The sequence below is a fragment of the Stenella coeruleoalba genome, assembly GCF_951394435.1.
Source record: "Stenella coeruleoalba genome assembly, chromosome: 4".
Taxonomy (NCBI): domain Eukaryota; kingdom Metazoa; phylum Chordata; class Mammalia; order Artiodactyla; family Delphinidae; genus Stenella; species Stenella coeruleoalba.
In genome coordinates, this window is record NC_137149.1 from 52,335,810 (window position 1) to 52,355,727 (window position 19,918).

The 19,918-nt window shown below is 37.4% G+C and overlaps 1 protein-coding gene across 5 annotated transcripts in view; it reads left to right on the top strand.

Annotated features, from left to right (window-relative positions):
• The window catches only part of LOC307185311 (recombining binding protein suppressor of hairless), a 233,090-nt gene that overhangs the window by 157,202 nt on the left and 55,970 nt on the right, over nt 1–19,918 (top strand). For 2 of the 5 annotated variants that reach the window (XM_079919377.1, XM_079919378.1), the window contains exon 2: nt 1,020–1,202. The exons of the other annotated variants lie outside the window; for them this stretch is intronic. In XM_079919377.1, the coding sequence (XP_079775503.1) occupies nt 1,186–1,202 (17 nt within the window). In that variant the 5' untranslated portion in view covers nt 1,020–1,185. The remainder of the gene's footprint in view (nt 1–1,019; nt 1,203–19,918) is intronic. 5 annotated transcript variants of the gene reach the window in all.

Consider the following 19,918-nt stretch of genomic DNA (forward strand, 5'->3'; position numbering starts at 1 on the left):
AGCACGTACTTTTTAGCTCTGGCTGGGAAACTTTGATGTCTGCCATTCCTTGTCTATTAACCTTTGCACGAGCTGCCCCATAAACCCAGAGTATAACAAACCTCTCCCAGCTACTTTCTTTCCTTGGAAGCCCCTTTTATTGCTTGCTTTTATTAAAAGTTTCCTATCAGTCATCCTAAAGTAATGTTAACTGCTTTATGACATAAATGTATGTGTATTACTGATAATTTATCAGTTTTACTTCCTTTGTGTAGGTTGAGTATTCGTTCTTTCTTGTAACTATAGAGTGCCAAACTTGAAGCAGAAGTAGAATGAATTCTTAGATTTAAAATGTGATACATAGACTTCTTACTGTATCATTTAAGTAATGAAGTGTTTTTAATGTTTTTATGTAAGAAAGGTGGAGTGGGATGAGGAGGAAGGAGGAATCAGGTAACCTGTCAAGGCAATCACAGAGAAACACTAAAACCTGATAGTTAGCCATGGATCTGTTCATTTATCTGCATGCTCTTCATAGAAGTAAGCTTTAGAAACTGTAACTTTTTACAGTTTAATGACTTCCATGGAATTAAAATGATTCAGTAATATTAACACCAGAAGGGGCATTGTTTGAAGGAATCCCTGTTGTGTCTATTAATGAGTTCCCTTTTATGCAGGTGTGTGGGTGATTTCCAGCTCTCATTCAACACAGAATAGTTGGTCAGAGGTGAACCTGGCACCTACCAAGTATTCAGACCTGTCTTTTAGGTTATTTTCATTCCTTGAGAAGAAAACTGAAGAATCAGTTGGGGTAAAGAGATTTGTGGGCTTTGGATAGATCTCTATAAAGCAAGGGCTGTCACTCTGACCACTAAGCATGTACTCCTCCTCATTCACATCAGGGTCATATTAAAAATGTTACGTGGTAGTAGCAGTAGCTGCTTTGTTTTTCTTAGCCGTGGCAGCAATTAACACAGTGCACTCACTAGTGGCTTAACATACCAACACTTAAGTTCTTATTTTTTGTTTTTGTTTTTAAGTCATTGAAATTATGAAACTGTCATTCCAATGGAAGCATTATAGTTCTTCGGAACCATTATGATCTCAAAAGGAAAGGAGAATGATACAGATAAACTGGCTGAGGTGTTTTGACGTGCATCGAAGTGTTCCAGCCTGTGGCTTACCTTAACATGTTCTTGAAGTACCATGGCGTGGATTAAAAGGTATGCTTTAGAAATCTTCCAGCGGCCCCAAGGTCATGTGTAGAGTGAACACTCATGGTTCTGTATTTAATTATTGCATATTTTAAGATATTTTAATATTTAGATTGCAGATGTGGTTATGGAGTTATGGCAAAAGTATTTTTTGTTGTAAAAAAACCATGTATCACAAGCTTGTTGAGTGATTCCCCACCCCCCTTTGAGATATGGTTATAGGAGACACTAGGGTAGATATTTTTGCTAGATTTTAATAGTAATGGGCTATAGTTTCTTTCACGAAATAGTTTAGTGATTATTCATATGTTAGTCTGTATTTATCTTTCTGGTTTACATCATAGACTAGTTTCTCTGTAGTGCTGTCATTTCATGGTAGCCTGAACAGGAAATAATTGGATACAGTTCTTCAGTTGGAGTATTAATTTGACCAAACGAAATAATTTTTACTTGGACCATTTATAGTTTGTGCTTGTTTTTGTCTTTTACAAAGAATTTTTACTGAGAGGAAAATGAGTAATTCTTTACTAATACTGTGATTGTTGTCTCTTCACCACCATATGTATACAGTTAATCTTTCATGTGTTTGTGGTATGTAGTCCCACTGTTACTTGTGGTTGCTAGTAGTGGTAATTCTAGGCTTCATATTACCCACTTAACCATCAAAAATCTTTAAAGTTTTTGTGTTCATAACATTTTATTTGAGTGATGTAGTCAAAACCATTTCTTAATTATTGGAAACCTTGGAAACCTAATTTTGTACTGTTTGCTTGCTACTGGATGTTTTCTTGGGGTAGTGGAAGTGAATCAGCCCAGGGAGAATGCTGAGTTCATAAAGTTACATCGGGTTCAAAATTCTTTATCTTTTAGGTAATGAAGGAAAACATGTTGGGAAGATAGATGTTTAAATCATGGATATATAAGTGTAATAGAAATACTTTGGTGCAGCCTGTAATTTTTATCAGTCTACCTTATGTTAAGATCCTCTTGACATGTCAGCAGTTAAATTATTAATGGAATTTAGTTATTAAACCTAAGACAAAACTGCTTGATATTAAATTCTGGTCTATAATGACAGTGAATCAAGTTTCAAGGTGAAGTCAGCTGCCTGTTAACCAAGTTCAACCAGGTATTTTATGTCCAATACAACAGTGTCTACTCTCCAAAAAGATGGTTTCTTTGGTTGGAGACGGTATTTGATACATTGTTTACAAAATATATTTCTCCATAATATTTGCTACTTCAACTTAAAAAAAAAAATCTCTTTTTAGGGTAGTACTTGGGCATCTGTTTGTTTTGTTTTAATGCCACAGAGGATTCTTGATGCACAGCCAGATTTGGGAACTCCTTTCTCTTTGGAAGAGTTTATAGCTTGGTGGTTAAGAGCTTAGATTCTGCGGCCAGCTGATCTGTGTTTCAAATCTGGCACTACTTTTTTCGTTTTGACAGGTTGAAAGAATGATCTGGAAAAAAAATAAACTTGTGTATTAAAAATATAATACCGTAATTATATATTGCATTATATGTGTGTGTTTATATGTATATATACACACACATATATATAAATAAATTCCATACACATTTAGTGTAGGATTGAGCATGCAAGAAGCCAGTGTTAGATTAACAGTGATGATTATTTTTATTTATTTATTTTTTAATTTATTTTATTTTATTTATTTTTGGCTGCGTTAGGTCTTTGTTGCTGCCTGCGGGCTTTCTCTAGTTGCGGCGAGTGACTCTTCGTTGTGGTGCACGAGCTTCTCATTGCAGTGGCTTCTCTTGTTGCAGAGCACGGGCTCTAGGCGCGTGGGCTTCAGTAGTTGTGGCTTGTGGGCTCTAGAGCACAGGCTCAGTAGTTGTGGCACACGGGCTTAGTTGCTCCGCAGCATGTGGGATCTTCCTGGACCAGGGCTCGAACCCATGTCCCTCACATTGGCAGGTGGATTCCCAACCACTGCGCCACCAGGGAAGCCTGATGATGATTATTAAATGCCAGATCAGGAACCTCTTTTCTGCGGGGTGAGATGCTATTACATTATTTATTTTCTTGAATCTTATACTTTCTTCTATGATCTTCCTAGAGTTAAATAAACAATCACTCTTTGACTAATGTTTTCAATTCTTTGAGCTTTTTTCTCATCAGTGAAAGAAGGTGGCCACTGGAGACTGGTAATTTATCTCTGGTCCTCTTATCCTGCTAGGTCGATTTGTGTGTCCTTTAAAGCTGTGTTTTTCAAATTGCAGGTTTCAGCCCATTCACTAGTGGGTCAAGAACTCGATTTAGTTGGTTAAGAACTCGATTTAGTGGGGGTTATGATCAGCATTAAGACATGTATTGTAATAGAAAATAAAATCAGTGCAGTGAATGTAGAAAAGAGCATTTTTTAAAAAAACTTGTTTCATTTTTTTAAAAAAGCTGAAATAAACAAGATATATGCACATTTATGTGTATGTTGCTTGGATCGTTTTGGTTCCACTCAGTGTATGCCTCCCATAGTCACAGATGTCCCTGAGATGTGGTATTAGGTTTATATTGTTTTTCCTTGCTGAGAAAAAGCGACCAGGATAGGTTCCAGTCTGTGGCTTCTAATGGTATGCCATATTCTCTATATCATCTTCAAGGATCTTCCTACCATGCTTTGCGTTACAGGAGAATATCTAAGGAGCAGGGAGAAAAGGGGAACATAATAGCAGCAGCTGATGAGTGGCATTAACTAAGGATATTTTATCAAGTAGAGTAATCTAGTAAACTGCCCCTTGGCATGCATTCTGTTAATGTGTTAATCAACTCATAGATCAGTGGTTTTCAAACTGCCAGTGGTAGCCCATTCTGGAGTCAATTCAATAAGTTGCTATCCTCCCCTACTCCCCCCCACCCTGCAAATTATATGAAGCAGAAAAAAACAGGATAGGAAATGCCATGAATGGATCATATGGTATAGTTCTGTAAAACTCTTGTTTTGAGGGTATGTATGTGTACTGTATTGCAGACCTAAGTTCTGTTAATGATCATCTGGGAAACTGTATGGCACTCAGTCTTATAAATCCATATTGCCAAACTGACCTCAGCCAGAGACGACTTCAGATATCTAAAACAGGATTGTTAGCTCAGTAGTTTTCTCTCTGACAGTAGGAAACAGTTAGCTATGAAACCTTGTTTTTTGTTGTGTTATTTGGGGTGTGTGTATGTGTGTGTGTTTTCTTGCTTGCTTGCCCTCGTAAATATTTAAAGGCTCATAGGTAAGAAATGTATAATATTTCCTAGTTGTGAAGGAATTTACTTTCTTTGCATTGATGAAAATGACCCATGCAATTAAAAAGTACCAAAAAACTGATGATACATACTAAAATCCACCCACTTCATTTTCCCATTCCTTGTATCTTAGGACTTTTTCATATACCAGGTACTTTTTTACTTCAGAAGGTAAATATAAAAGTTTAATGTTGCCAAAAAAATTAACCTTAAATTAGATACGTCACAAATATATTTAAGGTAGTCAAATGTTAGAACTTCTGTTTTTGTGAGGATTTTGATAATATTTAAAATTTTATTTTTCTTGGATTAGTGCCTCTGCCTATTCCAGTATCCTCATAACAGCAGATATTTGCTTTACAGATATATTGAAGATGATCACAGAGTTTCTGGTGAATATTTTTTAAAAAGTAAAGCTTCAGAGTAGTACAGTATCAGCATATTCATGTTTTAAGATTGTGTTTGAAATACAGTTCCCTCCTTCCTAGAAAACAATACGAGAATGAAGATTTCTGGTAAATTGTTTCACAACAATGGAATTTGTACATTAGTTTTCTACACTCGGGAGTTGAACAATGGATAAAAATCTTTGCCAAAATAAGAGGCCAAAAGATAATAAGTACAATTCATGTTTCTCTGCAAGTTCTTGGAAATTGAGTCAAAAACATATATGTTCCTGCTCTGAATTGGGTATGATGTATTAAACCTAGAAATTATCTTTTGGAATTACAGAAGATAGGTAAAGAAATCCCACCTCCCTTCCGCCCCGTGGGTTAACTGCCTTCACGTTGGTGGCTTGTCTTTGCGTCAGTGCGTAAAGACATACTGTTGCTAGTGATGCGGGCAGGGAACAAGAACCTGTGGATTCAGAGAATGGGAGAGTTGAATCCCTTTTTTCTATTACTGTTTCCCCAAGTGTCCCCCCACCCCCACCCCAACCTGGTCTTCTTCCAGACTGTCCAACCTTTTCTCCTCTTATCAGTAGCATTGCTTAGCTTTTCATCATTATTTCAGTCATATTTACTTCCAACGTCATCACTTTCTGCCTCATGCTGCTTATCCTGTTGAGTGCAAGGTTTCATGTTGTCACTTCGTGGCATTTGTTTGTGCACAACTGTGTTCCTTTTACTTTGGTTATCATAACGCACAAGAGCAGCTTGTCATCTTTTTCTTTCAAAGATTTTTCCTCCTAAAGCGTAGTTTTTTTTTTATTTTAAAAAATATTTATTGATTTATTTGGCTGTGCCGGGTCTTAGTTGTGGTAGGCAGGATCTTAGTTGTTGCAAGTGGGATCTTTTGTTAGTTGCAGCATGCGGGATCTTTAGTTGCGGCACATGGGATCTAGTTCCCTGACCAGGGATTGAACCTGGGCCCCCTGCACTGGGAGCACGGAGTCTTAGCCACTGGACCACCAGGGAAGTCCCTGAAGTGTAGTTTAGGAAGAAACTAAACTACCTTCTAGTTTAATTGGCCAAGAACTGAGAGAACTGACCGGAGGCAGCACCCCAACTGCAGGTCTAGGATTAGAAGAAAGAGCATGTTATAAATTACTGGGTCAGCTGTTAGATATCGCTCCAGTATACTTTTGGTTACTGAAAACAAGTCAAAAACACTCTCTAAGAATGAAGGTTAGATTCTTTGAGAGTATTTAAAAAGATGTTTTCGGGCTTCCTTCGTGGCGCATGGTTGAGAGTCCGCCTGACGATGCAGGGGACACGGGTTCGTGCCCTGGTCCAGGAAGATCCCACATGCTGCGGAGAGGCTGGGTCCGTGAGCCATGGCCGCTGAGCCTGCGCGTCCGGAGCCTGTGCTCTGCAACGGGAGAGGCCACAACAGTGAGAGCCCCGCGTACCACAGAAAAACAATAAAAAAATTGCCTGCATGAAATTGCTGAAGACTTACACCTGGTGTATGTAAGTTTTCCTAGCAATTAGTTTTAGACTCAACAAAATTACATGAAAGAACATAAACTTCTAAGGACCTCTTTTCGGCTGTATTGTTTGTAGCCCCATTTAGATCTTGATACCACTTCCTAATAGAATCTGCCAACAACATGGATTATCACTTTTTTGAAGTGTCAGCATACCACATTAAACTACATTGCTGTTGTAGTGCGAGTAACAGTAATTACCTATAGCATGGTGTCTTTGCAGGGCATTCTTTATGGGAAAAGTAGACAGTTTCATTAGGGTGAGGAAATTAATCATCGTTTTAGCTCTTTGGACTTGGTAAAATAGTTAATTCCTTTTTCTCTTATAAAATTTGTGAAGTTAGTATGAACTCGTTTGGTGGACCATTTATAATTTTTTCCTCCACTGTAGAAAATAACTTAGACATTTCAGATCAGTTTGTTCATAATCATTTGTTAATTCAAAATAGTTGGTCTAAATAATATTATAGTTTAAGAGCTACGATTTCATGACTGTTTTGTTATCCTTTTAGCAAGATGACTTGCTATTATTATGGTTCATTCGCTTAGTGAGCACACACTGTGTACAGAATTCCATTTGAAAACTTAATATTTTATGCAGTTGAGTCAATTTTAATTATGAACAATACATGCTTATAGTGTTGGGCATATTTCTCACTAATGCCATTAAAACAAATTTGTCCAGCATAAAAGTTACAGCCTAAAAAAATCCCCTGTGCATCTTCAGTTTATTATGGAAACAGGTTGGCATTTTCTTCGTTACTGGGATACTTATAATTCTTTAAAGGCTCTAGATTTGACTAATTCCTAGAGCTGTTAACACAGTCAGATTTTCCTGGTTTATTTAAATGTGGCATCGTTCCGTTTTCCCTAGTTGGATTACTACAGCGTTTCATCCTTGAGAATCAGCAGTTCTGGTTTGCTGAGAAATAGTTTACAAGTTAAGAAGTGATTTTTCTGAAACGTTTAAATATATTTTCATATGATAGGTGGTTTGTTTAATGGATAAAAGCAAATAGAAGTTAAAATTGGGGAAAAAACAATTATTTTGCGAAGGCAAAGTAAAGTGGTTTAAAGACTAGGCTATGGCTTCCTTATATATTTATATGTAATCTTCAATCCTAGTATGGTCAGTGTGTAATCAGAAACAGAGGAAAGTCCTACCTTGTGACTTTAAGCTTCAGTTTTCCCTTCTAAGTTTGAAATAATGCCTATCAGAATTGTTAGTGAGAGTTAAATGAGAGCATATATAAGTGGATATATTCTGTTTGTTTTTATGTGCTTGTCTGTTTTACTGCATGAGGCCAGTTTAGGATGCTATGGATATAAAAGTTGTAATAAGAGCTTCATCTAACCTTATGGAATCAGGGAGTGGAGATATAGAAGATAATTTGGGAATGCAGCTGATAGCATTTGTCAGTGAATTGCTTGTGATGGAAGGCAAGAATGAGGGGAAGAGGTCAATAATACTAGTACTGTAGAGAAGAGAGACCACAGTGTCTTTAGGGAACATGCATGTGTAGAAGTTGGTTAGAAAGGAATGTTAAGAATTAGCTGCTGCAATGGAGCAACTCATCTTTTTTTTTTTTTTTTTTTTTTTTTTTCCCGGTACGCGGGCCTCTCACTGTTGTGTGGCCCCTCCCGTTGCGGAACACAGGCTCCGGACGCGCAGGCTCAGCCGCCATGGCTCACGGGCCCAGCCGCTCCGCGGCATGTGGGATCTTCCTGGACCGGGGCACGAACCCGTGTCCCCTGCATCGGCAGGCGGACTCTCAACCACTGCGCCACCAGGGAAGCCCGAGCAGCTCACCTTTAAAGAAAAACTGTGCCCTCATATTTTCTAGTTAGACAGCTGATGTTAGGGGCAGTTGACTAGCCAGTTAACTAGTAAATTTGTAACACAACAGCTGTACATAATTTGAACTCATAGCACAGCAAAATACCAAGTAAATATATAGCATGAATGGCCCAAACTGAGACAGTTAAGTCTACACCTGCTAAGAGTATAGACTTGTTTTCCTCATTGCTGCTATCAAATCCCAAGGCTTTTGCCTCCTGTTCTAGTGTTTTACTACTATAATTTACTCATGGTCTATACTTTTAATCACTTTATGGTGATTCTCAATTCAGAATCTTTCTTTTGCCTGTGCCGAGCCAAGGATCCTCAGATGGTTGTTGAAGTATTAGGCTGCCTATTGTACCACCCAAGGCAAAGCAGTTTGCTGCCAGATTTGGTACCATCAACCTCCGTGCCCGTGTTGTGTATTCCCCTTGCAGAGCACCATGGCCCCTCCTTCTGAGGCTTGCCTGAGCAGATGCTAGCTGCTGGGCCTGCCTTTTTGGTCCTAGCAGTGTATGAAAGCACGACAGGTTAATGGCTCAGATAAGGTTTGGCAGAAAAGCCATTCTTTAAGCTTTGAATTGTGGTTAAGACCACTTCTTCAGAGTGGTTTTTGGCTTTACCACAAAAATTAGGTTTGATCGTTATAACATGACGTGATAACAGAAAGTTAAGTTACGGTTCAAAAGAAATGTATTGTTTTGGGTATAAACACTCAAGCAGAAAGGCATTTCCTTATTCATGCAGTGGTGTTATAAAAAACGTTCTGGAAATCTTTTCTTCCCTATTCTGAATATACGAATTTTGACCACCTTATTATTTTTGTTTATTGAATAGTCTCCCTTCACTGTCCTATTTTGCATGTTTTAAAATGATAATTGCCATCTTTTATTTTTTTCCCTTAGGGACAGGCTTCTTTGAAAAGGTTTAACTCCTTGTAAACCTGAATCGTAGTCTTTCCTGTATGAATTAGACCTTATTTTGGTTACACATCCATAAATGTTCTGGTCTGTGTTATTTAAAAGGGAAATAGGGGCTTCCCTGGTGGCGCAGTGGCTGAGAGTCCGCCTGCCGATGCAGGGGACACGGGTTCGTGCCCCAGTCCGGAAGGATCCGACATGCCGCGGAGCGTCTGGGCCCGTGAGCCATGGCCGCTGAGCCTGCGCGTCCGGAGCCTGTGCTGCGCAACGGGAGGGGCCACAACGGTGAGAGGCCTGCGTACAGCAAAAAAAATTATAATAAAAGGCAGATGCACTGCAGAATTCAAATATTTTAGAATACCAAACTGTATCCTAGAGGTTTGGCTATTTAAGAAATTGGCCAAAAAATGGTTTGATAGAGATTGGGCTGGTACTGTCTTTATAATTTTTAGAAAATTGAATTTTCTACGTATTCTTGGTCCTTTTCAACTCAGAAAAAAAAATGTACTTTGTGAAATTATGATTGATAGGGTAGACACTATCACATGAACAATATAACATATTGTCTTTGTGCAGGGAATACGAAAGAGTAATCATCAAAAATTTGACCTACAGATATGCGTGAACATGTGTGTCTGTTTATGCAATAGCTAAGGTATGCTCCCACAGCAGATGTCTTTAGACGGCCTCAATTATATGCATTTATAGCTTTAGAAAATATTTTTTCACTTTCTAGTAATCAAAGAAAAAATTATCCTTTACAATTATAAAATTTAGTCAGTAGCGGAAGTATTGGGAGTGTAATGAAAGGTTTCCTTTCAGGTTTTTTGTTGACCCCTCACTGAAGCAAAACGGGTCTATACTATAGCATAGAAACGTTTAGGGTCAGTTAGTACATTTAATAATCTTTTCATAATTTTTATATTCATACCTCTGCATATGTTAGTATCCAGAATTGAAGTGTAATTAAATTCTATCTTACTGCAGACTACATGGAAAATCATGGACATTATACTCTAGTTACATTTTTTTTTGAATTTTATTTTATTTTTTTATACAGTAGGTTCTTATTAGTCATCCATTTTATATACATCAGTGTATACATGCCAATCCCAATCTCCCAGTTCATCACACCACCACCCCCAACCCCCTGCTTTCCCCCCTTGGTGTCCATACGTTTGTTCTCTACATCTGTGTCTCTGTTTCTGCCCTGCAAACTGGTTCATCTGTACCATTTTTCTAGGTTCCACATATATGCGTTAATATATGGTATTTGTTTTCTTCTTCCTGACTTACTTCACTCTGTATGACAGTCTCTAGATGCATCCAGTCTCTACAAATGACGCAATTTCGTTCCTTTTTATGGCTGAGTTATATTCTATTGTATATATGTACCACATCTTGTTCATCCATTCATCTGTCGATGGGCATTTATGTTGCTTCCATGACCTGGGTATTGTAAATAGTGCTGCAATGAACATTGGGGTGCATGTGTCTTTTTGAATTATGGTTTTCTCTGGGTATATGCCTAGTAGTGGGATTGCTGGGTGATATGGTAATTCTGTTTTTAGTTTTTTAAGGAACCTCCATACTGCTCTCCATAGTGGCTGTATCAATTTACATTCTCACCAACACTGCAAGAGGGTTCCCTTTTCTCCACACCCTCTCCAGCATTTGTTGTTTGTAGATTTTCTGATGATGCCTATTCTAACTGTTGTGAGGTGATACCTCATTGTACTTTTGATTTGCATTTCTCTAATAATTAGTGATGTCGAGCAGCTTTTCATGTGCTTCTTGGCTATCTGTATGTCTTCTTTGGAGAAATGTCTATTTAGGTCTTCTGCCCATTTTTTGATTGGGTTGTTTGTTTTTTTAATATTGAGCTGCATGAGCTGTTCGTATATTTTGGAGATTAACCCTTTGTCTGTTGATTCGTTTGCCAATATTTTCTCCCATTCTGAGGGTTATCTTTTCGTCTTGTTTGTAGTTTCCTTTGCTTTGCAAAAGCTTTTAAGTTTCCTTAGGTCCCATTTGTTTATTTTTATTTCCATTACTCTAGGAGGTGGATCAAAAAAGATCTTGCTGTTATTTAAGTCAAAGAGTGTTCTTTCTATGTTTTTCTCTAAGACTTTTATAGTGTCTGGTCTTGCATTTAGGTCTCTAATCCATTTTGAGTTTGTTTTTGTGTATGGTGTTAGGGAGTGTTCTAATTTCATTCTTTTACATGTAGCTCTCCAGTTTTCCCAGCACCACTTATTGAAGAGACTGTCTTTTCTCCATTATATATCCTTGCCTCCTTTGTCATAGATTAGTTGACCATAGGTGCATAGATTTATCTCTGGGCTTTCTATCCTGATCCATTGATCTATATTTGTTTTTGTGCCAGTACCATATTGTCTTGATTACAGTAGCTTTGTAGTATAGTCTGATGTCAGGGAGTCTGATTCCTCCAGCTCCCTTTTTTTCCCTCAAGACTGCTTTGGCTATTTGGGGTCTTTTGTGTCTCCATACAAATTTTAAGAATTTTTTGTTCTAGTTCTGTAAAAAATGCCATTGGTGATTTGATAGGGATTGCATTGAATCTGTAGATTGCTTTGAGTAGTATAGTCATTTTCACAATATTGATTCTTCCAATCCAAGAACATGGTATATTTCTCCATCTGTTGGTATCATCTTTAATTTCTTTCAACAGTGTCTTATAGTTTTCTGCCTACAGGTCTTTTGCCTCCTTAGGTAGATTTATTCCTAGGTATTTTATTCTTTTTGTTGCAATGGTAAATGGGAGTGTTTCCTTCATTTCTCTTTCAGATTTTTCATCATTAGTGTATAGGAATGCAAGAGATTTCTGTGCATTAATTTTGTATCCTGCAGCTTTACCAAATTCATTGATTAGCTCTAGTAGTTTTCTGGTAGCATCTTTAGGATTCTCTGTATAGTATCATGTCATCTGCAATCAGTGACAGTTTTACTTCTCCTTTTCCAATTTGTATTCCTTTTATTTCTTTTTCTTCTCTGATTGCCGTGGCTAGGACTTCCAAAACTGTGTTGAATAATAGTGGCGAGGGTGGACGTCCTTGTCTTGTTCCTGATCTTAGAGGAAATGCTTTCAGTTTTTCACCATTGAGAATGATGTTTGCTGTGGATTTGTCGTATATGACCTTTATTATGTTGAGTTGGGAGTTTTCCTCCCTCTGCAGTTTTTTGGAAGAGTTTGAGAAGGATGGGTGTTAGCCCTTCTCTAAATGTTTGATAGAATTCACCTGTGAAGCCATCTGGTCCTGGACTTCTGTTTGTTGGGAAGATTTTTTTTTTTTTTTCCCGGTATGCGGGCTTCTCACTGTTGTGGCCTCTCCTGTTGCGGAGCACAGGCTCCGGACGCGCAGGCTCAGCGGCCATGGCTCACGGGCCCAGCCGCTCCGCGGCATGTGGGATTCTTCCGGACTGGGGCACGAACCTGTGTCCCCTGCATCGGCAGGTGGACTCTCAACCACTGCGCCACCAGGGAAGCCCTGTTGGAAGATTTCTAATCACAGTTTCAATTTCATTACTTGTGATTGGTCTGTTCATATTTTCTCTTTCTTCCTCGTTCAGTCTTGGAAGGTTGTACCTTTCTAAGAATTTGTTGATTTCTTCCAGGTTGTCCATTTCATTGGCATATAATTGTTTGTAGTAATCTCTTAAAATCCTTTGTATTTCTGCAGTATCAGTTGTGATTTCTTCTTTCATTTCTAATTTTATTGATTTGAGTCCTCTCCCTCTTTTTCTTGATGAGTCTGGCTAATGGTTTATCAATTTTGTTTATCTTCTCAAAGAACCAGCTTTTGGTTTTATTGATCTTTGCTATTGTTTTCTTTGTTTCTGTTTCATTTATTTCTGCTCTGATCTTTATGATTTCTTTCCTTCTGCTAACTTTGGGTTTTGATTGTTCTTCTTTCTCTAATTCCTTTAAGTGTAACGTTATATTGTTTATTTGAGATTTTTCTTGTTTCTTGAGGTAGGCTTGTATAGCTATAAGCTTCCCTCTTAGACCTGCTTTTGCTGCATCCCATAGGTTTTGGATCGTCGTGTTTTCATTGTCATTTGTCTCTAGGTATTTTTTGATTTCCTCTTGGATTTCTTCAGTTATTTAGTAACGTATTGTTTAGCCTCCTTGTGTTTGTGTTTTTTACGGTTTTTTCCCCTGTAATTGATTTCTAATCTCATAGCGTTGTGGTCAAAAAAGACGCTTGATATGATTTCAGTTTTCTTAAATTTACTGAGGCTTGATTTGTGACCCAAGACGTGATCTATCCTGGAGAATGCTCCGTGCGCACTTGAGAAGAAAGTGTAATCTGTGGTTTTTGGATAGAATGTTCTATAAATATCAATTAAATCTATCTGGTCTGTTGTTGCATTTAAAGCTTGTGTTTCCTTATTAATTTTCTGTTTGGATGATCTGTCCATTGGTATAAGTGAGGTGTTATGGTCCCCCACTATTGTGTTACTGTCCATTTCCTCTTTTAGAGCTGTTAGCAGTTGCCTTATGTGTTGAGGTGCTCCTATGTTGGGTGCATATATATTTATAATTGTTATATCTTCTTCTTGGATTGATCCCTCGATCATTGTGTAGTGTCCTTCCTTGTCTCTTGTAACATTCTTTATTTTAAAGTCTATTTTATCTGATATGAGTATTGCTACTCCAGCTTTCTTTTGATTTCTTTTTGCATGGAATATATTTTTCCATCCCCTCACTTTCAGTCTGTATGTGTCCCTAGGTCTGAAGTGGGTCTCTTGTAGACAGCATATATATGGGTCTTGTTTTTGTATCCATTCAGCAAGCCTTTGTCTTTTGGTTGGAGCATTTAATCCATTCACGTTTAAGGTAATTATCTATATGTATGTTCCTATTACCATTTTCTTAATTGTTTTGGGTTTGTTTTTGTAGGTCCTTTTCTTCTCTTGTGTTTCCCACTTAGAGAAGTTCCTTTAGCATTTGTTGTAGAGCTGGTTTGTTGGTGCTGAATTCTCTTAGCTTTTGCTTGTCTGTAAAGCTTTTGATTTCTCCATCGGCTCTGAATGAGATCCTTGCCGGGTAGAGTAATCTTGGTTGTTGGTTCTTCCTTTTCATCACTTTAAATATGTCATGCCACTCCCTTCTGGTTTGTAGAGTTTCTGCTGAGAAATCAGCTGTTAACCTTATGGAAGTTCCCTTGTATGTTATTTGTCGTTTTTCCCTTGCTGCTTTCAATAATTTTTCTTTTGTCTTTAATTTTTGCCAATTTGATTACTGTGTGTCTCGGCATGTTTCTTCTTGGGTTTATCCTGTATGGGAGTCTGCACTTCCTGGACTTGGGTGGCTGTTTCCTTTCCCATGTTAGGGAAGTTTTCGACTATAATCTCTTCAAATATTTTCTCGGGTCCTTTCTCTCTCTCTTCCCTTCTTGTACCCCTATAATGTGAATGTTGTTGTGTTTAATGTCCCAGAGGTCTCTTAGGCTGTCTTTATTTCTTTTAATTCTTTTTTCTTTATTCTGTTCTGCAGCAGTTAATTCCACCATCTGTCTTCCAGGTCACTTATCCGTTCTTCTGCCTCAGTTATTCTGCTATTGATTCCTTCTAGTGTATTTTTCATTTCAGTTATTGTATTGTTCATCTCTGTTTGTTTGTTCTTTAATTCTTCTAGACCTTTGTTAAACATTTCTTGCATCTTCTCGATCTTTGCCTCCATTCTTTTTCTGAGGTCCTGGATCATCTTCACTATCATTATTCTGAATTCTTTTTCTGGAAGGTTTCCTATCTCCACTTCATTTAGTTGTTTTTCTGGGGTTTTATCTTCTTCCTTCATCTGGTACATAGCCCTCTGGCTTTTCATCTTGTCTATCTTTCTGTGAATGTGGTTTTTGTTCCACAGGCTGCAGGATTGTAGTTCTTGCTTCTGCTATCTGCTCTGTGGTGGATGAGGCTATCTCTCTAGTTACATTTTAAACCAAATTTATCATTGTGTCAATTTGGGCAAGGTGGTTTCTAAGCTGATCTTGTAATGCGGATAATAGCACCTACCTTAATAAGATTGACGTGTGTGTGTGAAGTGAGATATGCATGCACAGTGCATAGCCTGATCCTGCTGTTGTAGTGTATTCTGTCTGCATAGGGATCATGTTTCTTATTTGCTGTTGTACGTTCCAAGTGTCTACCACAGTGCCTAACATACAGTAGGCACTTTAATATGTTAAATGTTAATGAAAGAACAAAGGAGTGAGACTGTAGGAAAACAATTAATTATGCCACTCTCTCTATCCTTTTCTTCATCTTGGTTTTAGTTGAGGGAGGCATAGGAAGCCAGTTTAAAAATTAACAAATAGGAAGATTCTAATCCTAGTACATATTCAACCTTTTTCTGTGACACTGCATAATTAGTGATTTTTTTTTTTTTTAAGTGCCTACTCTGGAATAGGTTTGCCCCAACAGAGGACCATAGTTGATCCTGATTTTTTGCCTACTAATTAGGAGAGGAGATTGTAAATTCTGATCTGCAGTTTGGATGGAGAGAAGAAGACCAATTTTGTCAGGACTTATACCCTTATACTAACCTTTCTTGATATGAAATACATACATTCGGGAATGGTATAGCCGAGGACTAGAAATCACTGGCTTCTAAATTTTGATGTTAAAATACAATTTGAAGACAATAGGAATAAAGTCTAGGAAAGAACTTTTTTTCAAAACCATCCATTCATTCAAGAAACTTAGATATTTATATATCTAGAAATATATTTATCAATTAAAGTAATATACCTACAGAAAAGCAAAGCACACAAATCATAAATGTACAATAAAGTAAATTTTCACAAAGTGAATATACATGGGTGGCCATCGCACAGATGAAGTTACAGAATATTACTAGCTCTTCAGGGACCCTTCTTATAGCTCCTCCTAGTGTCTGTACCTCCCTCTCAAAGGTAACCTGTATTCTTGTGAGTACAGTAGATTAGTTTTGCTTTTTTTGTTTTGAATTTCATATAAATAGAACCATACAATTCTTGTACCTTTTTGAATCTGACTTGTTTTGCTAGTAATCAACATTATTGCATATGTAATGATAATTTGTTCACTTTCATTACTGAATAGCACTCTATTGTATGATTATTCTATAATTTATTTGATCCTTTGACAGTGGTCATTTGAGTTTCTGATTGTGGTTATTATGTCTGATGATGCTGTGGACATTGTTGTAGATGTCTTTTGGTACCCATGTATACACATTTGGGGGGGTATAGCGTTCTTACTACTTTTGAACATGTGCAGTGATAATCTCAAGTCAACAAGCATGTATTTTAAACTGTTGTCAATGGTTTATCAGTATCACTATATTCTCAGGTGTACTTTCATTAAGGAAAAGTCTTGGGCCTTCATGTACCACCTCATTGCATGATGTTGCTTCTGAGGCTATTCCATTCCACAGGCTGAATCAATTAATTTAGAGAGAGGTCCACTGGACCTAACTTTTACAGGGAAATATTTTTTTCTACTCATACTTTCCGTGTGATGGGAGCTAAGTAGTACAATGCCTGGTTTCTCTCTACCAAGTTTAATCCTTTGATTCCTCAACAGTTACTCGGAAATTTTTATTTCTAGGGTGTTAGGAATCAATATAGAGCCCAGCTTTAAAATTGCAAAGTCTTTTGACTTAGTAGCTTTCTTTTTTAACTGAAAATCACCTATTTTCCCATAGTTTGTTTATTCCATGGAGTCAAGAACTTACTTTGAGAGGTCTCCTGAAATGTAACTTATTCATCTTCCTTATATGCTTCCCCACTAAAAATCTCTTTGGTCCTTTCTGCTATAGTCAAGCTTCCCTACCAGAAACCATTGATGGTCATTTCTTGGGGATCTGATCTCTCAGTGCCAAACACCTGTCCTGAACAGTGGTTAGCATATAGGTAACTGGATCCCTTCCTAGATAAATGAACTACACACTAAATGTTGCATACCTTTTCAAGAATAGGACCCAAGGAGAACAGGTGAAGAAATCCTATTATGGATAGTTATTATCTATGGCTTTCTAAATTTCATTTTAGATAAGGGCATAAGGGGGGAAAAAGCCCCATTTACTTTTATTGGCTTTTTTTTCCTTCCTTTTTTTTTAAAAGTCTCACTAGGATTGGAAAGAGCATTTCAAAAGATGAGAGAAAATTAATAACTTCTGATTAATATCAGATTTCTTTCTTCCTGCAAAGAATTTTCAAATGACTTCAGAGAACTGACACCCTTAACATATTTGGCAGAAGTTTTGTGGAGAAAAAAGATCTTCACTGCTTATAATTTGAGGTGGGGGTGAGAAGTAATGGGGGGGTGCGATGACAAAAACTATGTGATTTCATCTCATGTACAAGCTGCTTTCCATGATCACTTGGCATTTTCCATGGGAGATGTTCAGCCCCAAACAGTCTTCGATGGATTGTTTGCATGCTTTCTGGGCTGCGCTACCTTGGGAGGTGTAGATTCTAGGACAGATTTCTCTCTTTCCTTTTGTATCTTTGCCTTGATGGTAGTAGAAACCATTTTTATATATGTACATATACTCCTCATGGTTTTCTTTTGTTTGTTGTGGCACCCACTTGTTTGTTTTTTTCTAAGTTACTGGACAGCTGCCGCCACCTAACCAGGCAGTAACATAGGATACCCCTCAAAGCTGAGCTATTATCCCTCACTAAGCCATAGTTTAAGCAAAACTAAATGTACTACTTGAGCGGTAGAATATATATAAAACATAAAATTTACCATTTTAAACATTTTTAAGTGTGCAGTTCAGTTGCATTAAGTACGTTCATATTATTGCACAACCACCATCACCATCCATCTCCAAAACTTTTTTATCGTCCCAAACTGTACCCATTAGACAATAACTCTCCATGCTCCCTTACCCTCACCCCTGGCATCAGTCCGTGGCAACCACCATTCTACTGAATTTGAATACTCTAGGTCCCTCATATAAGTGGAATCATAGGATATTTGTCCTTTTGTGTGTGTCTTATTTTATTTAGCACAATGTATTCAAGGTTCATCCATATTGTACGTAGCGTATGTCAGAATTTTTTTTAAGGTGGAATAATATTTAATTGTATGTGTATACCACATCTGTCCATCCATCGGTGGGCATTTGGGTTATTTCCACCTTTTGCCTATTGTGAATAATGCTGCTCTGAACATTGGTGTACAAGTATCTATTTGAAATTCTGCTTTTACTTCTTTTGGGTATATACCCAGAAGTGGAATTGGTAGATCATGTAGTAATTGTACATTTAATTTTGGAGATATTGCCATACTGTTTTCCACAGTGGCTGCACCATTTTATATTTCCACCAGCAACATGCAAGGGTTCAGATTTTCCCACATCCTCACCAACACTTGTTATTTTTTGTTTTTTTTGATAATAGGCATCCTGATGGGTGTGAAGTGGTATCATTACGGTTTTGATTTGCATTTCCCTAATGATTAGTAACGTTGAGCTTCTTTTATGTGCTTATAGGCTATTTGTATATCTTCTTGGAGATACATATCTTCTTATCTCTTCAAGTCCTTTGCCTATTTGTAAATCAGATATTGTTGAGTTATAGTTCTTTATGTATTCTGGATATTAATCTCTTTGTGAGATGTATGATTATATATATTTTAAAGCAATATAAATATGTATTTGTTTTGAAGGGCCTATTTCAGTTTTACCATGTTTCTTAGGGTAAATATTCAGTAATCCACTCTTGAAGCAGTAGTGGTGTTTTGTCTAGTGCTTACTCAGGGCCTAGAACTCTTTTTGGTGCTGTACACTTACGAACTTTTAAAATTCTTGCAAGAATCCTACATGGACATACTTTCATCTGTGTTTTCAGTTGAGAAAAATGAGACACAGAGAGTTTAAGTAACTTCCACTAGTTTGCTTTAAAGGTGGAATGTGAGCTTAAGCAATCTAGCTCCTGAGTCCATGCCCTTACCGCAATATGTGGCTGCCTGTCCCATGACTTGCATTGGTGAGAAACTGTGTGTGTGCTCTCATCAGATGACGCTTCTCACCTCTTAAACACTGTCTTAAAAGGCAGTGCATAAGATCAAGTGAGGTGTCTGAAGAAGTTCTTAGCAAAAATTAAACAGACGGTTAAGATTGGAGCCTCTTTAAAATTCTTTATGTTGTGTTATGTTTTCCTTTTTTGGAAGTATGTTTTCCATAAAGGTGTGTTCTTTATTTGGGTCTGGAATACTTTTTTCTAAAATGTTTCCCCTAGTGAAATTTGCTTACTGAGACCATTTTGGGGGTAAATTTTTTTTTTAACATCTTTATTGGCGTATAATAGCTTTACAATGGTGTGTTAGTTTCTGCTTTATAACAAAGTGAATCCGTTATACATATACATATGTCCCCATGGGGGTAAATTTTTAACTTACATGTTTTTCTCTGTTTCTATTTTAAGCCATCTGTATTCTAGACTTGGTGTATGAGTGGCTTTAACTGATGTCTAGATACTGAAATTTTATTTTGCTGTTTACCTAAGCCAAACTTAATTAGTAATGAATAAAACATCTGTCAAATTGTATAATACATTCTAGAGCAAAATGGAATTTTTGCTGCTGCCCACCATTATCACTAATACTGGGCGTAGCAGGGTGTATGTATTTGTGTGTTGTTTTATATATGCACTTGGGGAAAGGGGATGAAAATGTAGATCTCATTTCCTCATTCAAAATTAATGTTACTCGGAATTCCCTGGTGGTCCAGTGGTAAGGACTCCTTCCTTCCACTGCAGGGTGCAC